General features: G+C 37.9%; 2 protein-coding genes across 2 annotated transcripts; both read right to left on the bottom strand.

The window, feature by feature from the left end:
* Positions 1-37: 37 nt before the first annotated feature.
* Positions 38-8354, bottom strand: LOC145478859 (ubiquitin-conjugating enzyme E2-17 kDa). The gene is made up of 6 exons (XM_081457041.1): positions 8241-8354; positions 7966-8029; positions 7730-7761; positions 7529-7606; positions 2640-2745; positions 38-1554 (listed from the first exon to the last, which is right to left on the bottom strand). Exons 1-6 carry the CDS (start codon positions 8262-8264, stop codon positions 1415-1417), a joined length of 444 nt encoding a protein of 147 aa, XP_081313167.1. The 5' UTR covers positions 8265-8354; the 3' UTR covers positions 38-1414.
* A 3092-nt stretch (positions 8355-11446) lies between these two features.
* Positions 11447-18803, bottom strand: LOC145478857 (ubiquitin-conjugating enzyme E2-17 kDa-like). Its single transcript, XM_081457038.1, has 6 exons — positions 18341-18803; positions 18033-18096; positions 17808-17839; positions 17604-17681; positions 15451-15556; positions 11447-12432 (listed from the first exon to the last, which is right to left on the bottom strand). Exons 1-6 carry the CDS (start codon positions 18362-18364, stop codon positions 12290-12292), a joined length of 447 nt encoding a protein of 148 aa, XP_081313164.1. The 5' UTR covers positions 18365-18803; the 3' UTR covers positions 11447-12289.
* Positions 18804-21691: the final 2888 nt, after the last annotated feature.

Below are 21691 nucleotides of genomic sequence, written 5' to 3'. Positions count from 1 at the left end.
GAGGTGTAGTGCAAGAAACCAAGTCACAGGTATTGAGTCAATTGCTAAATTATCTGTTTATTCACAACATCCATAGGCGACAAAAAGACAACTTAGTAACTGCTCAAGCTTAAAGTTATTGCACTTGTGGTAATCTTAATTATCCTTAGCAATAAAATATAAGCAGGGGGTTCCTTGGCATCTAACCCATTCACTGTCAGTTACAAGCTATACTGTTGCCAATTTACAGACGTAAACTGGATTTACAACTAATACAAAACTGTGATAGTAAAAAAGTAGGTTTTAACACTTTCAATGTCACAAGCAAGCAACACCTAACTTCTTCTTAGAGATAACTTGAAACCAAAGAAACTATTACAGTTAACAAAATACATCATTCTGTACACTACCTGCTACTTAATCCTCAGAAAAAAAACAGTGTAAAATAATTCACAACATTTTAAGGAGAATTTAGATGTTGAATGTGAGGCTGAAAGTGTTGATATTATTAACAATCACTGCATATGTACACGTACAAGAACACTCACAAAAAGCGTCACCACTAACAAACATTTACTGCACTATATGTGCATTAATCAAGATCTGAATTTGATAAATGGACACATGAACCACTACACCAGAAAACAGGCCCATTTCAAACAGTAATCAAAATGGTTACGGTACTATTCCTGTTTTCATTATTAACTGTGTGAACATGAGGTACAAAAAACGATGGCCTCAATGGGCATCAAACATGTCATGACTGGTTAACAAATTTTAACCTGTACGGTGCATTAGGCCAACATTTGGTCCCATCACCGTCAACAGCAATGACTCTGGTTTACAAATATGGCCTGAAAGGATTTAGATTTACTCAAACTCTCAGCCATGATGGCATATGGTTTCATGGAACTTGAGTACTAACTGACTCACTTCAAGAATTAATACCTTCAACCTTCAGAGCCATTTCCACTTAAGTGTCAAAAGTAATATGTATTTCCTTTGGTTTTGCAAATTACACTTAAAAACACTCGTGCCACTTTGTCTTCCAATCAGAAGAAAAACCAAACCCAATCATGACCGGTTCAGTTGTGTTTTCTCATGTTTTGTGAAAGTTGAATGTATTTGCTTTTAGTCTTCATTGGTTCACTGGATTATCTTGGTAATTAGTGTTAATCACTTCATGTTCTGATAACCACTTAGGTCATGTTTTTGCACCAGGTGTTCAAACTCAATCCCAACATCATTGAGCGACATGTCATCAAATTGATGGCATCAATGAAAAATTACTACAGAATTACGACAATATGCACAAACAAAGTATTTGACATAACTTACAGGACACAGGACTTAAAATAACCTTACACATAACAATAAGTTTAGAGCACACAGCCAAACTTCTTGCATGACAGGAGAAAGTCAGGTCCTTCAAAGTTCACATGGCATACTTTCGAGTCCATTCTGTAGCTAATCTCTCATAATTACCCTTGTCTGTTTTATAAATCCGGGCTATTTCTGGCACTAAGGGGTCGTCAGGATTTGGATCAGTGAGCAAGGAACATATTGACAGAAGAACTGAAACACAAATATAACCAAAAAATTAAACCATGCAAATCTTCATTATCTGCAGGTATTTTGCATGGCTCCACAGATCACAAAATGGAGGTTGGGTGCCTGAGACATCTAGGATCTTCCATTATTAGCAGCCAGCTCTGATATGAAGACTGCTCGCATAATTGGAAAAAACCTGGTAACCCAACCATGAGCCCCCATGTGAAAAGAAAAAACAGGCACCAGTCACACTGAGCCAGAGGGAGGAAAGGGGTGGGAACAGCCCCTAGGAGGACCCCCTCCCCTCAACTGCGAGTACACTTATGCAAGAACTCTTTGAATGATAGGCACTTTTCCACAATCTCGTGGTTCATACAGACCTCAGACCATTTTATCCAAGGACTATTTCATGACTTTTCAAGGACAGTTCAAGGGTTGTCTAATACTTACCACTTGTTCAAGTCATGAAGGCTTTGATTCAAGCAGTTCAGGCTGTATGACTCGTACAAGTTGTAAAATAAGGCTTACCATTTGTACAATTGGTTCAAGTGGTGAATTTGGTACGTTTCAGTGAGATAAAAGAAAGTACTACTTGGTACATTACATCTTATGATAGACACAATATTTCAGCTCAACTTTGAGAAAGTGGCCTTGTCAACTCATGCAACTGGCAAAACTGCATTTCATTATAGACATTTCAGCCTATCTTTATTATTTCACTGACAAGTACATCTGCAGTCGTGCCAATTGTAAGCCTTACTTTATTACTCGTACAAGTCTTGGCACTTGAATCTTAACCTTCAGGACTTGACCAAGTAGTGGGTATTGGACATGCATTGGACAATTCAGCAATAACTGAGAACTTGTGGCGAAAAATGCTTCGACTTTTCATGGAGAAAACCAGACATTTTCATTTTCAAGGACTTTTTTAAAGACCATCTCACACTTGTACTTATCCACTTCAAGTATGGTTCCAAAATAAATGGTTCACATATTTGTCATTTCATAAGACCATTACCACAAACAACACAAAGTGAAACATTGTAGCACATGTACATTATAACATTAAGCAATCTGCAATTTTTAAGATATTCAGAAAACACTCTTACCTTTAGAAATTGTAAGTGCTGGACTCCACTGAGATCGTAGGATATCAAGACAAATACTGCCATTTGCATTTATGTTGGGGTGATATATTTTTGTAGTAAAGGATACCTAAAAAGAATTATATAGATTAAGGATGGTGCCTACTAAATAAAAAGGTCTTTTCCCCATCTTACGACCATACATATATGTGGGAAAGTATCTTGGCGAGGGCTATTGGATTCCCGCCCCCCTCCCCCCAAAAAAGGGGGGTACCCACACATTTTTCAGAGACAGCCTTGAATCTCAAACAAAAATCATAATAACAGCATTCCTTTTTAAAGAATAAAACACTTTTTCTTCACAGATTTTCTTAGAATTCTCTTTTCGGTACAGTGCAACTCAGAAATAAGCAATATGCATAATTTGCTTCAGCCATAAACGCACAAGTACATGCATACACATATACATTACATGCGCTTATGCTTCATTAGCATGTATGAGCTAACATTTTGTTTCTTCTTTTGTTGACAAGTCATTGTTGTTTTCAATGGCTTGATGATGACAGCTTGCCAGAGAGACCAACACAGAGAGTTTAGTTTTGAATTGTCACTTAAATAAATAGATAGTAATCTGCTGTCGGATCAACAATCTAAAAATAAACGTTCCCATCTTCAAAAGTTTGAACAAACAATTTGTGCCAAGAGAGAATATTTTATGACGGATCGATCCGCAGACTATGTTCACCATTCAATGCGGGCCACAACACAGAAAGTTTCCTTGCAAAAAAATTATAAACTTAAGGTACACTGCATGCCACTGAAAAGTTGCTGGACAATCCTTTCTTCAAAGAGAGAGTATTTAACCACTTGAATGAATGATTTGGGCCAAACAGAGCTGGGGATGTTGTCCTCACTCAACTGTTCTTCAACTGATTGAGGCATGTTCAGATAGTTTGGAGAGCACTCAAGAAGCTAGAGTTGTTCTAAGCTGCACCTTGAACAACTCTTGTTCTTCTCTAATGTTCTCCAAACTTCCTGTATGTATCCGTACCTAGACATGTACACGCTTAGCATAAAACAATTCTTTCAGGGTCCGAAATTGCGCATTCCTGGTCGCCAATGCAACTAAAAATTTTGCGCTGGCGACCAGAATTTCACAACTGGTCGCCAGCGGGCGATTAACTATTTCATGCCACAATAATTATACAAACAATAACTTTGATTTTCAGCCAAATCGATTAAAATAAAATTCAAAGCTGCCCGCCAATTGGTCACTTTTTACCTTTCCGCTGCTTTTGAAGTACAAAACCGATTTTCCTGTTATTATAAATCTACTACAACTTTTCACAGCCAAGATCAGTGCAAAGCCTCGCCGTCATGTTTTGTCAGCAGTTTCCCGTAACATTCGTATTGCGGGCGCAAGAGGCCGTGCGTTCTTTGGTTATGAATATTTATCCAGGCGATGTGGTGTCCAAAGATGTTCTGAAATCTTTCTGTAATTTGTTACAAAGTGGAGACGGAACATCCGCGGAGAAATTAGTTGAAGATTTAGATATTCTCTGGGCGTCTTTCAAAGTGGTCAAAAGATGATTTCAGCACTGGTTTGATTCCTGATGACATCCACTGCAAAGATTTTGCCGGCAAGAACGGAAAAATGTGCCAAGATGGACGGGGAAGGAAACCATCCAATCAAAAAGTCTTCAGCTAAACGCAAGACGAATTTTCATGGGTGGTCTTGACAGAACGTGAAAGGAAAGACCATTTTGAACATAGAGCAAAGAACCAAACGCCAGTTTTTCAGTCGGGTACATTTCCTCTCCAAAAGGTAGAGACAAGAAAAGGTATAAAGTTGACTTGAAACATTTGGCAGTCACACAAAACTGCATATATGGCCAGCATGCAATTCGTTCATCGTGGTTTTTCAGTGGTAGGTGTATAAATAATCAGCGTGTTTGTATTTAATCTTATTCGTTGGCGAAAAAAATCAACATTGAGGCCCCAAACGCGTTCTCTTCATTCTAATTCTTAAAAGAAAAATTGCCAACCAGAATTTTCCATCTGGCTACCAAAAATTTTGGTTTGTGTTTCGCTGCGAAGGAAAAATTTTATTCACACTTTTTGGTGACCAAATTTTTCCCTATGGCGACTGAAAAAATATTTCAGTCGCCAGTTGACGCCTGCCTAAAAAAGTTAATTTCGGACCCTGTCTTTACTGGTGCATATGTCCTAATGTGTGGTGCCTTTGCTATTATGTTGTTCAATTCACCTTTATAAGTGGTACTTTTGTCATTATTCGTGGCACTTGTGCCATTATAATCATTTCCCATACCATATGTGGTGTGTTTGTCACTATGTGTGGTTCAATTCACCTTTATAAATAAGTGGTACTTTAGCTATGATATGAGGTACTTTTGTAATTATATACAGTCCTTTTATCATCAAATGAGGTAGTTATCCCTGGCCATTACATATGCTGCTTTATTATGGTAAAGTTCATGTTCTGAGGAGATCTGGACACAAGATTATCTCTGAATGTACATAGCAATTTGGCCACCATTGTGTCAGTTGCAATGATCTACATGTACCTACATAATCATGAAAATTATATTATGAGATTATAGACCAGTGTCAACATTCTTAAAGCAAATTGATTTTAAAATTCTGTTAGCAAAAGCAAAACATTACTCCAGACCTTGCTGGCAAGTTGTCAGCTCATGATTTGAAAACACCAAAATGTGTTATCATGGTCACATAGACCCCTGCAACAGACACACAATCATGGCTAAATTGCATCACACATTCAATGGTAAACACATGCCCTGATCTCTGCAGGCTCATCATAACAAAGAAAACAAGGCATATAACAACAAACAAACCAGAGATAATGAAAAGATAAAAGACTGTATGTAATGACAAAAGTACCACATATAATGGCACAAAGACAAGTATAACAAAAAGCACTAGCTACAATAACAAAATACCACACGTATTATCAAAGGCACCAGATACAAATACGACCAACCCACCACATCAGGGGTTTCATTAAGTGCTGGCAGCCATGCAAATTGACCAACTGTGATGATGATTTTGCCTGCCTGGCTTGACCATTAAGAGGAAGGATATTTAATAAAAAAGTTCGCTTTAAAACGTTTTGCCTGCCTGTGAAACCCAGTTGCTCTCCTGCTGGAAACATTAATGAACCCCCTTCACATATAATGCCAAAAGTACAACACCCTGTGATAAAGGGACCACATAAAAACTGATGATAACCTGAACCACACATAAGGACAAAGGGACCACATATGACCAAAGCACCAAAAATAATGATAAATGCATCTCATTTAAAGGATGATCACCTCACATATGACAAACATACCACATATTTAGGTATGTTATATAATGTACACAGTACCTCATAACAAATGGGCCACACATTCAGAGGATATTACGGGAGGACAAAGGACAAAGGAACCGCATATGACCAAAGCACAACAAATAATGATAAATGCATCTCATTTAAAGAATGATCACCTCATATATAACAAACGTACCACATATTTAGGTATGTTATATAATGTACAAAGTACCTTGTAACAAATGGGCCACACATTTAGAGGATATTACGGGACAGCGCAAAGATATGAATTTTACTTTCAAGTGGTAAAACTACGTTTTACGAAACAAATGCAGCCAGTTTACAAAATATTGTTTTTGACACAATAATACAAATTTCAAATAAATTTCATGTAATTTTCCTTTTATTACATAGAATAACTTCTCACTTGCCATTTTCACTGTCTGTTCTTACAAACAACTGAGGAAAAGGGTGAAATGGCATCATCTATAACAAAAATTTTGCCTCTTGGGCTCCAAATGTAGTTTCATATGGATTTTACAAGTGGTGTTTTTTCCAAGTAAAGCACTCATGGTTATATAATAAAATGAGATAACCACTTCATATAATGAAGAAGATTACCACAAGACTGTGTTAGTATACCAGGGGCAAATACTTATAAATAACCAGGAGCCTATATTAGCCGAGTCCAACTGTGCATATAACTTAAAAGTTAATTTACAAATTGGCAATGAAGATGGTTTATTCAGGATAAGCAAAACATGTCTGTTTCTCTTTGGAGTAATCTACTGTGTCTTGAAATTTTTAACAGTGTTAGAAAATCTTTGGACACCTTCAGAAATTGTCATATCCTCCAAATAAGTTGCAAAAATCCTGGGATATATCAGTTGGCAAGTTAAGTATGGGTACTGATTACTGGGTTGTTGCTATTCAAATTTAGAGAATGTGAGGTTTAGAATCATTTGTTTTGGAAAAATACAAGCAAGACCCACATGCATATGTAGTGATTGATTGAGCAATACTAAATATTGTCGACGTTTGTGACCTTTTAGAGCGATCAATGGAAAGAAATCAAAACTTCCAATTCTTAAATTTAAGTCCAAACATCATAACACAAATTTTCTAAGGGAATCAAGTTGAACTTAGAAATGCATCGTAATTGTGCTGCCGAAGATGTCAGCTAAATGCGTACAATACAATTTAGTCTCAAGTTTATGTACGAGGTCATGGAGGCGTCGTAACTCTGTAAGTCGTTATTATATCAATTTGCTGTAGGAAAAGATGCAGAAACAATAATCCAATACCTCAAGGTCAAGCAAAACCATTTGCTCGCATGGTGAGCTAAGCAAGAGATCTAGATATGAGCGAACGAAAAACCGGAAGAATGCTGGAAATGAACGCACGTAAAACAGATTAGACTACTGTTTGCATGTCACAAAACTCTACCGTTCCTAGCAGTATGTTTCTTTAGTATTAGAGTATGACTCTAATACTAAAGACAGGCGGTATTATAAACTCGTAAACTAAAAGGTTTGCATAAAATACTCTAGTTGCCTACCTTTGGTGGTTTAAATGGATAATCTGTAGGAAAATGTATCGTAAGGAAAAATACTCCACCTTGGTACGGACTTTCAGGCTGTTGGCGAAGAAACGAGAATCGAGAAAACTTAGCACTACATCTAAGCAACAGCATCACAATATTGCTCATCGAGAATATTTCAAAAGTACTTCAGTTTCAAAAGAAGTAAGAATTCCTCACCGGACCCATGATAGTCGCTTGCCAGTGAAATACTTCATAGTTCACGCGATGCCAGAGTGTAAAGAAAAGACATTGTAATTACAGTAAGTTCATACATAAATAGCAGAAAGTCTGCTGAAAGAAAAAGAAGAACTCACCAGCCAAAATACTCCAGCAACAGTAGATTAAAAGGTAAGAACGATGTAAGCTTACTTATTAAAAGTTCTTTCTGAAAAAAGTCAATGAAATTCACTTACAATCATCCCCGACCGGTCCTGCGGAACACTGTGCCGGAGGATCACGTCCAAGATCTTGAAGTTCCTGAAATATCAGAGCAAAATGCAAACATTGAAAAGTAACCAAAGAGTGGATGTTCATCGTCTAAACAAAGCATGAATACTCTTGACAACCACCACGAAAAGCCACCTCGGTCGGCCATACAGTTCACGTCGAGGGTAACCATCTTTGAAAACGTAAGGTTTTCAGCTATCAAACCTCAATAAATTGCGATTGAAGAAACCTTGATGCTTACTTTATTGATCCGTTTTAACGCCATCTTCTTTGAAAGCTATTATGCTGTCGAAAATTGAACGAAAAGCCAAATTCTATGGTGCGATTTAGATCCCAAACTTCCTGTTAATGGAGACCAAGACGAAACGTGTGAGCTAGTTTTGCCTTGTGCCATTGGCCAAAAGTTGATCACATGACCTGCACAAGCCGGGCTAGTTTTCAGTCTTTTTTATGGGTGTTGTTTCTCGTGGTATGACGTATGGCGTCATTGCAAAGTCACGCTCCTATTTTATGACTCGTTGATAATTAATTCAAAGTATTTATGCATTAAGTTAAAGTACTGAAGCGAAACTGCAGGACTAAAGAAGAGCTTGTAGCATTCTTCTCTTTCAGGCGCTCAGTTTTGTTGGTTAAAATCAAATGGAGATGTAAAATTGGCAATACGGGCGACAAACGGACGCCGAAAAAGAGCCGGAAAATAGCGCAACAAATTAAGAGCTACACAGGGGTCGACAAGGAGATGAGTGGACTGCCTAGTTGCAGCTGCGCCAGCAGGAAAGCTTAAGATTTTTAGCACTGCTGCGTAATTTTTTTGTAAACTTTTGTGACATATACCGAGCCATCCTACATACCGATTTTAGAAGCCTAAATATTTACCATACCGGGTCGTGCACCCCTAGTGTTAAACCAGGGCAGGGGTGTAGACTGGCTGCGAGACCGGCCTTGAACCCATTGAAACTTTTAGAAAGAAACAAGTAGTGGTACTGAAATTAGATCTCCGAAACCGGAACAGCTGGGTTGACTGTGCTCATATGGAGAGCCCTGCCCGAAGCCACCCGGAAGTGAAGCCCAAGAACGTATAGGATAGAAGCTCTCTTTGACAGTGTTCAGCCAAATCAACACCATGGAGCTCTACCAAACATGTGTTAGTGGTTCTTGGCGGCACTGACAAAGATTATCGTAGAAGATTATAAATGAGCAAAAAGCGGGACTGATGTTCACCTCGAGAAAGGACGAGGGACGTCGTTAACGTTAATTCTAGTCTGTATTCGGACGCGTACTAACGTCTCATGCTCCGAGGCATTTTACAATAATTGAAGAAATTCTCGCGCGCTCATTGGCTAAGTTTCATTGTCAATAACCGGACAGACACATAAATTTATAACTTACGCGATGCGTCAACGAGCGAGAGCGGACAATTTGGCAAATTGTTACTATAGAAAACAAATTGACTTCAGTTTTTCATGCGTCTGTCCTGTTATTGACAATGAATTTCGTCATAACATTGTCAAAGTAGTCAGCGAATCCACTAGGCTACTCTGGATCCACAGCTCGTTTGATAATGCTATGACGAAATTCATGATCAGTATCAGGACAGACGCATAAAAAGCTGACATCAATTTGTTAATTTGACCATCTCACTTTTTCACCTTACAGTAATTGTCGCTTCTTCTATTGACCAAGTTCATCGACAAATACGATAAGTTTCCTACTGAATAAATCCAGTAGGACATAAATGAGACGCTAGACCTGCAGAACGACATATTTTTTTCCACCAGTACGGGAAATAAGACCTACAAGCTTAGGACTTGAAGGTAAGACAATAAACGAAGAAAACAAACATTTTTGAGCCACTACCCCGGGATATTTGAACAACTAGTTTTTCCCAGCCGTAGGGCACTCGCCAGTTTGTCTAAACAAAAGACAAAAAACATTTTCTGGGGATCGGCCCGATAAATTCGCTGAATTTTTGGTATAATCGAAAAAAAAAAACGCAAACAAATCTACCATAGAAATTGTCATAAAACGTCCGAACCACATCTCATGACGTCATTTATTTGATCAATAAGGGTGTCACAAGAGTGTGGACCATGAAAATCCGGTCGATGTACATGCACTGAAATTTGACTGGCTGACAGCGAATTCACTAAGCAATCCAAGCAATAGGTCATTTCCGAGTTTACTATTGCCTGTGTCAAAACGAGTCTTCGTGAGAAAACATTCAATAAATGTTCCACAGGATTGTTCCTTTTCATCATATGTTTTATGCATAAGAAAAGTTTTGCACGGACTCGTTCTGAAACAGAGACAAACGACAGCTCAGAAGTGGCCTATCTTTGCGGCTTGGAAAAATAACTAGGCTTTCCGGCGTAAGACTTCAATTTTTATTGAGTAAAAAAGTTCCACCTGGATGTTTATTTTCATGCAAATCAAACTCATTTTCACACAAAACGTTTTGCACGAGAACTCGTTCTGAAGGAGGGGTAAACGACAGCAAGGAAGTGGCCTATCGTTGCAGTTTGGAAAAATAACTAGATTTCCTTCCCATTTTTTCCAGATTTAATCATTATTTTCCATACTTTATCCAGGCCAGTCCAGAGATCTCTAGCCTTTTCAAGAATTGCAGACTCTTTACGACTTCGTCTTTAAAAAGACGACCGAACGGTCCAAATGGTGTGGTAAGAACTATCCACCGGATAAATGGCTAGCTAGTGGATAGCGTGGTTTGGTTTGTTCACTTAGCCACTGGAAAGGGATTTATCCTGTGGATAGCGTTTACCACCTCTCGAACAACTGGACCAGGTGTCTTTCTATCCTGCCACCTGGCGCCAAAATCTGTTGGCTTCACTGAGAGGGGGGGTGCTCGAAAAGGGTTTCAGCTAGAGACTTCATTGCCTTCATATGGTGATCACCACCGTCGCTCATTAAACCGGCCAAGTCATTGATGGACAAAATATGTTCGCTAGAGTTCTTTTCACACTAAGAAAACAACTGCACAAGACTAACATACCTGAAGTGAAGGGCAATAATAAGCACTTAATGACTGGCCCCAAGAGAGACAGTGAGTTTTGTTTCCCCGAGACCCTCAACATTGAAAATTGAGGTCTCGGGGAAACAAAACTCACTGCTTCCCGCGGGACCAGTCATTAAGTGTTTTGTTATACCTTCCAACTCAAAAATAGAAAAAAACTGCGAAGAAATCGTTTGCTTGACGCTGGCTGGCTCACAAATTTGCCGCGGTTTCAAGGAGCATGACCTGATCAAGTGCGAGTCGAAAGTTCAAGATGTTGTTTCCCTCGGGAGTTAGTGAGTTTTGTTCGCCCTAGGGAGTTAGTGAGTTTTGACCCACGACACGTGACACGTTCTCCTCCGATAGGACAACATATTTGAGTAGGGAGGTATAAAAATAGAAGGTGTAGAACAACAAAGAAAACCACAAACCAAATGTCAACTGCTAAATTGTCTATTTATTCAAGACCTCTATAGGTGACAAAAACACAATCTAGTGACAATGTCTACAGTTCTTACTTTACAGTTATAGTTATCTATACAATTATTTATTATTAATAAACGTGTAAAGGGGGAGGAGGGAGTGGGTGGTTTTTAATTAAATCAGTGCTAATCTCCAACTGTACCATTGCTAAAGTTCGGATGGCTGGACTCGGTTAAACTAATTTACAAAACAGTGATAGTAAAATAGTAGATTTTAACTCCTTCTATCAATACCACAAGAAACTGACATTTATTTCTACTTGTAGGTTAACAGAAATGAGCAACCAAGCTATTAAAGAGAGCTGATGGTACCTGTACATTACATGCATCTCCTACAAATGAAATTCTGGCTCTCAGATAAACTAAGCACAAATGCAAGGCTGTTGTTGGGAAGGATAATTTCTATACTGAAGCTTCGGTTGAAAGTGTTGGCATCATTCAGATATTATTTATGGTTAGTTCATATGTATATATACAACAGTACTTAATTTAAGCAACATTTCCAGTAGCAACAGAAACATATACAAACCTTCAGTACCCTAAATCCGTGTCATATGTAATATTTAAAATCTGAATTTAATACATGTGAGTACCTGGTTCACAGATAATATTTAGATGTTTTCTGTCTAAGCAGCTGAGTGCATCTTATAGCTGATAGCCTTTCTTCAGAGAAGAAAATAACTAGGAAATCATTCAAGCTTAGCAGAGAAAGAGCATTGGAACATAACATTATAAAATGTACATTACAACAAGACTTCTTGCCAGAGACAAAATAATGTTAGAAAGTGCCTTTCAGAGTCAAACTTGGGCATACTTCGTCGTCCATTCCTTTGCCAATTTATTATATTTAGGTTTGTCTGTTTTATAAATCCGCGCTATGTCTGGCACCAAGGGATCATCAGGATTTGGATCACAAAGCAAGGAACATATTGACAAAAGAACTGAAATACAAAATAAAAATCAGCAGTTATCACACGGGAAAGAAAAAAGAATGTACCAGTGATCATTGAAAACTTCTGCAACTGAACTGAACATGCATCCACGGACACCTGCAATAACTGGCCTGATATGCCACTGAAGCATATCAAAAAGGTACATTTAGGTGAATGTACCTAACCACCCACTGACCAAAAATAAAATGGTAACCTCACACATGTGACTCATAAACTTCCTCACAACTTTTCAAATGCAATTCTCCAGTTGGTTCTGGCTTGGAATGCCAAAATGAAACTGTGTGAAAAAATTCCATAACCATACCAAGGAGGATTGCTGGAACACCTTTGGGGGGGGGGGGGGGGGAGGCAGGTCATGTACACATTCTGGAGAAGTTTAGAAGATAATATTACACTGTCAGTTATCAAACAAATGAACTCCCGCAAGCTGATTGGAAAGTAATAGATTATGTAAGTAGCTATTGGTACAAGTTAAAGTTCTGACGGCCTGGGTTTGCTCTTTGGATGTAACAAAATTGTTTCTCTAAAGTTGCTATTTTAGCTCAGTGAAATAGCAAGCCACAGGTATCTTGTGGTTCAAAAAGCATTTTCACGAGGGCCTATTACTGGACGGAAATTTGCACTTCAGAAATGGTCTGCCTTATATTTGTAGTGCTGGAAATAATTTTTCTTCTTTAACAGGACATGTGTCCTTTCCAATCAGACACCTTATCAATTTGATCGAGACAAATCGTTCAAAACTGCATTTAAATTTGATTTATTTATCATTTATGATTAACTAGATGACTTTATCTAGTACATGACTGGATCAATTTCTCCTGGTTATCTCCTGGTTATCTGGTTAAATGTTATTCAAGCAAACCTAGTTTTATATAGACTGCAACCAAAATTGACTTAAGGGTACATACATAAAGTGCTAACGGCATGTCGCAAATTATGCACACAATGCATTATAGGGTGAGTTCTGAAATTCTGCATTCTGGGAAGTACAGGAAAGATAAACACCTCTGTTTTATGAGTTACATGTATCTACCAAATATGGCTCAAACTGTCAGAGTCCAGGTTTCAAAATTAAAAACTAAGTGATACTACAATTATCAGTTGAGTAAGGCATGAGGGAAGTTTGGTTACGAAGTTTTGGCCTTAAAATTATGGTGTTGTCATGGGCAACTTACCTCGTTTCCATTGGTAACAATATCAACGGCCGTTGGTCGCCTGTCACGTCACCTACAATTTCGCGCGCTTTGCTGCCAATGATGTCAAAGGCTGACAAGTTACCAATGGATACGGAGCCAGTTGCTCATGACAACAACAAGATTTTTACATTAAAACTTGGTGACCAAACTTTTGTCTCGCCTTACTCAACTGATAATCGTAGTAATAAGTAATAAGTAGGAATTTTATTCAAAAAAGGACTCAGCGCATAACATCTGTAAACAAAAAAAAAAAAGATCTTGCCACAAGGCATAAAAATGGAACATTTCCAAGACTTTGTATAAGTGGTCATAAGTAGCTATAATGTCCGCCCAGACGACGATCGAATAGTATCCCATGATGCAATTTTCTACGTACGTGACGCAACATCGAAGTTATCATGGATTTCAGCGTGAAATAACGTGGTTTTCTCCGCGGTCTATTTCTTATTTTTATTGCAGTAAAAGGTTAGAAAAGTACATTCTTTAAATCTTTGACGCGATTATAATGATTTGTAAGTGTTTAAGAGCGCCGCCTTATTATAGTATTCTTGTCATTGATCGTGTTCTGTGACTATTCGCATCACAAAGTGTTCGTTGACCCGTAACAAGGTCATGAATATTCGCTTTTCTTTGCACAGTATGTTGATGTCTTCGATTTTTGGGCATCACACCACAAAATATAGACATAATAATGATTTTTGGCGAAGAAGTATGGAGAAGTACCCACATTTTTATGACCTTTCAAGCGATCAAAGTGGACTGAAATTTCGTAACATACCAGTGCAAATACCAGTATTGCGTGTGTGAATGTCTGCTTTAAGTCTCAGTTCGTTTGGCGCTTTATTCCCGAGCTTGGTCATCTTTTAGAGTCAAAATGATTATTTTCGAAGGTGTTTTGGTTACTATTCTTTCTGAAACTGCAAAATGCTCAGCAGTGATAACTAGCCTTCATAACGGAGTGTTTAACTTCATAAATTTCAATAGTTCAATGGAGCCGTAATCAAGAGATGTCATGCAGCAAACGGCACAACACGGAACAAGCCTGCTAAGAAGCGGACAAGAAACGTCAAAAGAAAAATCAGAAAACCCCTGAACTTCCCTTCGGAGAATGTACCTGCTGTAACCTACTCTTATCAGCACAGGGCTTCTTACCCCAGCGAATAATTCATCCGTAGGCGAATTCACAACAACCACAGGAATGAGAGCTCTTGTTCGTTCGTCGATGCTTTCCACATAGCTTATATGTATTTCTCGACAGACAAACGAAACACAAGTAAAACCCTTCACTGTAATGGCAAAATTCTCCTTTGAAATGCATTGAATATAAACTAACTAGGTACTCTTAAAAGCAGAAGCCATGGAATCCAGACAAGTGTGAAAGCACACCATGGCTTCATCCAGAGAGCGTGGAATGAATGATGACGTCACGTACGCAGTGATAATATAAGCCTAAACCAGATGTATCATAGGATACTATTCGATCGTCGTCTGATGTCCGCCATTAGGATCCGTACATTACAAGAGACACAATCAATAGGCATACATGACACACTCATTGCTCAAGGGTTTGCAATGCATTATAGTGGAAGTTTATGGATGTGAGAGAATCCTTTACAGCAAAGCAAAAGGATGGATTGACTTTTTTTCTTATTTTGAATGTTTTAGAAGCAAAGATCTTTCAACATGATTTTCTGGAAGGACATAATGTCTGAGAAATTAACCGTTATTGATCATCAACACAGAGAAATTTAGTCATCATTATGGCGACTATTTAAACCAGAGTTTTTGGTCCCACCCAAAATGTTCTTACCTTTTGAAATTGTAAGTGCTGGACTCCATTGTGATCGAAGAATATCAAGACAAATACTGCCATTACTGTTTATGTTAGGGTGATAAATTTTTGTAGTAAATGAAACCTGAAACAAGAAAACAATCAACAATCAACCTGTAGATGGTATCCACATAGAATAGTTCATGGAATGTGCATAAACTGACAAAACATGTACATTTACATGAGTAACTAAGAAGAAATGATTGATCCTCACAGTTATATAATACAACTTACGTCTTAACAAGTTGTGAAATTAAAGCCTGGAAAAAATTCAGGCTTGAGTGGGATGCAGCTGCATAAGTTGTGTATACAACTGATGATCAATCATATCATCATATCTTTTTCTGCAGTTCACACATACAATCTTTAACACATATTCAAGAATATGTATAACTAAGTTAATAATAGATTATTGTCATTGCCAGATAACAAGGATGAACCAGATTAATTCTGACCCATGTAGCCATTTCTTTTGTCTGTTCCATGAAGATTTAATGTGCTCTTCGTGTCTCTATCAAAGTACTTTTCTTATGATTATGATGCAGCCACATACTTATATAAGCCAAGTTACAATAATAATTACCCAGACACTCAGTAACTGTGGTAAACATAAAAGGAAATACCTTGAATAAAATCGAGAGATTCAATTATTCATGTTCATGAGGAATATAGGGTAATTTGTTACTACACTTGTAACCAAACAGAAGTCTGAGTGAAATGTTGCACATTGTGAAAGTGACCATGGGTGTTTAATTTAAGAGACTGCTTCAAGTTTTCTAAACACTTCTAAGCATTATGACTGAGTTTAGCATGGTTTTCCAACATTGTCATGCCCATTCCTTTTACTCAAGGCAAACCTCTAATCAAGAATTAAAGAACATTTTCCTAATTAATGATGAGTTATGGAAACATGAGTGGAATTTTCGTCGATCGAACAATAATGGTAATACTAAGAGTACTAAGAATACATGTGCCATAGGCCAACACACAAAGTAAAGGTTTCCCTTTGCCATTTATTTAATTAATGTCAATTCCCTTTGCCTGGATTTTGACACAAGCAATCTTACAGGAACCTTACAGGGTGTTTGATAAATGTGAGATGAAACAGACTTCAGAAAAGATCAACCTACAGAGGAGCTCACTCACAATCATGCCAATTTATATTCTGACACCAACATAATGGACAAGATTTTCTAAAAGGCTTTTAAAAGCCATTTCTACTTGGGAGTTGGTCCATCTGCACCTGTTAATCTTTTAAATAATTCTGAGCCTGGAGTTCAGGGGAAAGTTGTTGCTGTTGCTGTCATTTTTTTTTTTTTCTGAGGGCATAGTGTAAAAATCAGATTAATTCTGAGGAGGCGGGGGGGGGGGGGGGTATCATATCAGCTCTTCTTTGTCCCAGAGGTTTACTTACTTTATCAACAGGGGGTGTGGATATAAATTTTCAAAAATGGAATGGCTCTCATTTATGTGGAATATTATTTGGAGAACATCAAAAAAACATTTCATCATATCCCCACAATATTGCCCACAAAAAGGCACGAAACTTGATCAAATTGTGATCAAGACCTGAAGGGAAATTACATTGTATCAAAGTTCAGAATATTGATGGCTCAGTCAGTTTTGAAGGGGTTTAGGCTTGGTGACTTCTTTACAAAAAGCATCAAGATGGAGTCAGAATTTCACCAGAACCACAGATTTGCACTTCCAGAAAGGGTGACTTTGTAAAAAAAAAAATCCCTCTGGTTTTGCTTTCTACAAAACGTTATAACTTTTAAAGCTCAAAGTCACATTATTTTTATAGACATGTGGCAACCAATTGAGCAATACGACAAATTGATATTAAAGATCCAGACGTTTCAGATGAACGATTTTTTTATTGTTTGAAAAAGATCAAGATATGAAGCCTAAAGGACTGATTGAAACGGTTCCTTCACTTTTTGACGAAAGATCGAACTGTAAACTGTTAGTATAAGAAATGAAGTATTCCCCAAGGCTTCGGCAGTTCCACAGTAACCATATAGATTCAATATGTACAGTACAATAAGGCATGTGTGCACTTACTAGAAAAGAAACGCGGTACTGTAAACTTGTAAACCGTGAGGTTTCAATAAAATTCTTTATTTTCTTACCTTTGGTGGTTTAAATGGATAATCTGTTGGAAAATGTATCGTAAGGAAAAATACTCCACCTTGGTATGGGCTGTCAGGCTGTTGGCGAAGAAACGAGAATCGAGAAAAATTAACACCGCATCAAAGCATGAGAAAGAAAAATAGTTTATCAACATGTTTAAATGACAGTTAAGCTTATATTTCAACGAAATGAGAATTCCTTACCGGGCCCATGATACTTGCTTGCCAGTGAAATACTTCATTGATCACGCGACGTCACAAGATTAATCAAAAAGAAACGAGACTATTAGCACATTTACTACAGAGATTCTGCTAAACCAACGCAAAATTCAGTAACAAAAATTATCAGCTACGTCGGTGTTTTAAGTGACAATGGACTGTAGGCAAAAGGATTTTTTTTTTGAAAATAATAAAATTCAACAAACTTACAATCTTCTCCGACCGGTCCTGCTGAACATTGTGATGGCGGATCACGTTTAAGATCTTGCAATTCCTGAAACATCGAAAGGAAAAAAAATCCAAAACCAGTTTAGAACCTCTGAGTTGTATTAACTATGTGTGGTTTTAATCTCAACTACAGCACACCTGACGACCACTATGCTTCGGAAAACACAGTTTATCATAGACCATCGGCCATCCAGTTAGCACTTATAATTTACATGCACCTATCAAACCTGAGCTGTTTTTACTAGTTATCGCTTAATATAACTGCCAATGAAAACAAAATCAGTTCTTACTTTATTGATCCGTCTTAACGCCATCCCCTTCAGAATATATTATACGATGCGAGAAACTCTTAGAACAGGCAATTTTTCTGTGCCCGTGTACGAAGAATTGGCACACTTCCTGTTAATGGCGACTAAGGAAAACCATCAATTTCATTGGCTAGAACGTGGTCACATGATCAAATTTGCAGCCGCGCGGCCAGCCGCGCTGAGTTAACCGCGCTAGTTCCAGGATCAGGAAATAATAGAAATATTGGTACCACCGGTGAAGTGAAGGATATGCGCGCTCTTCTTGTCTGTTTATGCAGTTCTGAGGTCCTGTTCCAAGAAGTGACGCGGTGTTGCAGATGAAGTGAAATACTAAATTTAACAAGAACTAGACTGGTGCAAAAATTGCAGCAGCGAAGGAAAGAAATATGATTGCCACGCCTTTCTCTAGGTTTCTGAGGTTAGACTTTTGTACATTATGCTAGCATTTTTTTCGAGCATTATAGTGAGGCAAACGCATTAAGCATTATTCAAGCATTTTAGTGGCATTTTCTTAGAAAATTCACATTTTTTCCACAGAAAATAGAAATAAAATTTATTTTTTACGAGAAAATGAAGATTAAGTATCACTGAAAGGGGACAAAGGATTAACAGAACAACAGATCATTTGGAGAATTATCTTTTGGTGTATTAAAACTATTACATACATTGTTGCCAACTTGTTATACTAAGTACACGTTTTTGTTAAGCACTCTGAACTGTTAATTGTGTTGAAACAGTTAAAATTATTAAAATTTAAAAAAGCATTTTAGTGACTTTTTGGGGGGAAACCGAGCATTTTAGTGGAAAAATAGAGCATTAAGGTAGAGCATATTAGTGGGGAAATAATAGCATAACGCACAAAAGCCTATCTGAGGTACCGGTATTTCAAGAGAAAATGAGGGTATTTATTTATCTCTTGGGTATTTAAAATCCACAGCGTCATGTAGAAGTGTTGTGCAGTACTGAATTTGGTTAATTATAAGTGTTTTGCTGTTGTTGTTGTTTGTTTACAATCGATGAATAATGATAACTGAACTGAGCCGGAAGCGCAATTTATTCTGAAATCATATGCATGAATTCAAAATCGAACAAGCGCGCAGCGCGAGTTCGATTCGATTTTGGAATAACAATTATGATTTCAGACCAAAATTGCACGACACAAAGATCAATTATCACTTTATTAAATCCACTTTGAAATCTCACAGTTTAACTGCCCACATGCAGGATTTTAGTGAGTACCGTAAATCCTCGAATTAGCGCCCCCCCTCGAATAAGCGCCCCCTTCGAATAAGCGCTCCTCCAGTTGGCCAAAAATTAAAATAAGCGCCCCTCCTCGAATAAGCGCCTCCCCTCCCCTCCCCCATTTTGTGGACGAGTAATGAGACAACAAAGGATGTATAGTTTTCGTCGTGTAGTATTAGATTAGTACATTGTTTCGGTTTGTGTGTACTAACGGTGCCGCGATTTAAACTTTAGGATCAGCTTTTTATGTCGAAAAACAGCTTATGTTGCTGTTTACGCGCAGATGATGTATTACAAAAATGATCATGTTAGGTCACGAAATTGGGAAAAATTAATTAAGCGTCCCCCCCCCCCCCTCGATTAAGCGCCCCCCTCGAATAAGCGTCCCTCGTCTCCTCCTAAATTTGAAATAGGCGCCCCGGGCGCTGATTCGAAGATTTACGGTACCAGTATTTTATTGACCCAGTAGCCTGTTTGTTAAAAAGCACAAGTGAACGCGCTTTTACATCTCATTATGAATGCAAAACAGAAAAAAATATGCTATGTGGAGCAAAAAATAGTGCGATTCAAAAATAAATCGCATTGGGTTTTCTGCAATTTGATTGGCTACTTGAAGGGCCTATGGAATGAAAAATAATTACTGCTTATTTAAAGATTTTTCAAAATAAAGAAGAATGGCGTTTTCCTTTTTGGAATATCTTCTTTCTTTTTAGAGATATTGAAGTTTTTACGTTATGCAAATTAGGAAAGTGATGACGTCATAAGTAGTTCAACTAAAACAGTAATGCAATGAATAAAGAATATCTCCAGAAATATTGGAGCGGTGTTCTCCTTCTTCTTTTAGCGTTCCAATGCAACGGGCCATTTCCGAAATGCCTTTTGCCTCTGTGTCAAAACGAGTATTGGTGCGAAACCATCAAGAGAATGTGTTCCACCTACAGGTTCATTTTATGTAAATCAAACTCGTTTTCGTATGCCAAGTTTTGCACGAGGACTTGTTCTGAAACAGAGGCACAAGGTATCTCGGAAATGGCCTATTTCATTCGCTGGGGAAAATATGCGAAAAAAGTGCGATTCGTGAATAAATGGCACTGCTGAGAGCCAATCATGTTGCAACTGATCGCCAGTGACTTCAAAATGGGTTGAATAAAGAAACTAAAGATGAAGAAATAAATTTCAGTTTAGTTGCTCTACAACTCATTCCTTCAATATCTAAATTATTTGACAAAAGGAAGTAGTTTACATAAATTACTTCTTTGTTCATGTCCCATTCCCTAAAATGTCTCTTCAGTCCTCGCTCTATACAGGTGTTGAACTAACTGACTGTCTTACTCAAGCACATGTTGTTCACTAACTGCACAGACTATAATTTGGGTAAGCAGAATGACTAATGCTCAAATTTCGATGAAGAAATCTACGGATTTACATAGAAACTGTCGAATTTGGTATTGAATATCGAAATTGTTACTCGGGCCAAAGGATTTATTCTGGACACACGCACGAGATATCTAGTCGAATCTGTTTGGTATAAGCAATGGAACTGAGTTGTGCTTGGGAGTCGGTACATGCAAAAATCACCTCTATCTCAACCTTTTTGCGACTGATCGCTTCTGTTTGGATTGTTTCATAAACAATGGAACCAAATGGGCTAAAGTTACATCTCACTCGTGCGCCGCGAGTCGTGAAACTATCATTGCTGAGAATTGTTCAAACCGCCTGAGTTTATAACTGGCAGCCTAGTTACTTTCACCAGAGAAACTACATTTTTTTATAATGAACTGATAGCCGAGATCTGAGATTTGCATTTGATTCCATGCAGAGCCTCTGTCCATATCCTCGCATTCTGATCAAGCACAGTGACATATACTGTAGCAAGAAAATGGAAAGCCGTCCGAAGAAAGTACGTTGTCAAAATTGTTTGCAAGGTATACTTTTATGACTTTTATGATAAGCCCAGACGTCATGAGTTAACAAGATCAGTGCATAGTAACCTTTCAAAACTGACGATGCGCTGTACACTGCAGCGATCCAAAACCCGAAAAATTATTGCCTGTAGAGGTTGTAAATTCTTTTTCGTTTGGGAATCAGTTT

Source organism: Orbicella franksi, chromosome 2, assembly GCF_964199315.1.
Source record: "Orbicella franksi chromosome 2, jaOrbFran1.1, whole genome shotgun sequence".
Taxonomy (NCBI): domain Eukaryota; kingdom Metazoa; phylum Cnidaria; class Anthozoa; order Scleractinia; family Merulinidae; genus Orbicella; species Orbicella franksi.
Note: the sequence above shows the minus strand (reverse complement) of the source record. Positions and strands in the feature narration are given on the sequence as shown.

Bases quoted from the DNA above. Each gene is read 5' to 3' on its own strand.
- LOC145478859 (XM_081457041.1), bottom strand. From the start codon at position 8,264: ATGGCGTTAAAACGGATCAATAAA. The intron at 7,762-7,965 runs GTAAGTGAATTT...TGAACTATGAAG, and splicing joins AGGACCGGTCGGGGATGATT to TATTTCACTGGCAAGCGACT. The intron at 2,746-7,528 runs GTAGGCAACTAG...AATTCTTTTTAG, and splicing joins ATCCATTTAAACCACCAAAG to GTATCCTTTACTACAAAAAT.
- LOC145478857 (XM_081457038.1), bottom strand. From the start codon at position 18,364: ATGGCGTTAAGACGGATCAATAAA. The intron at 17,682-17,807 runs GTAAGGAATTCT...CTTCGCCAACAG, and splicing joins AAGCAAGTATCATGGGCCCG to CCTGACAGCCCATACCAAGG. The intron at 12,433-15,450 runs GTAAGAACATTT...TTTGTATTTCAG, and splicing joins AGCACTTACAATTTCAAAAG to TTCTTTTGTCAATATGTTCC.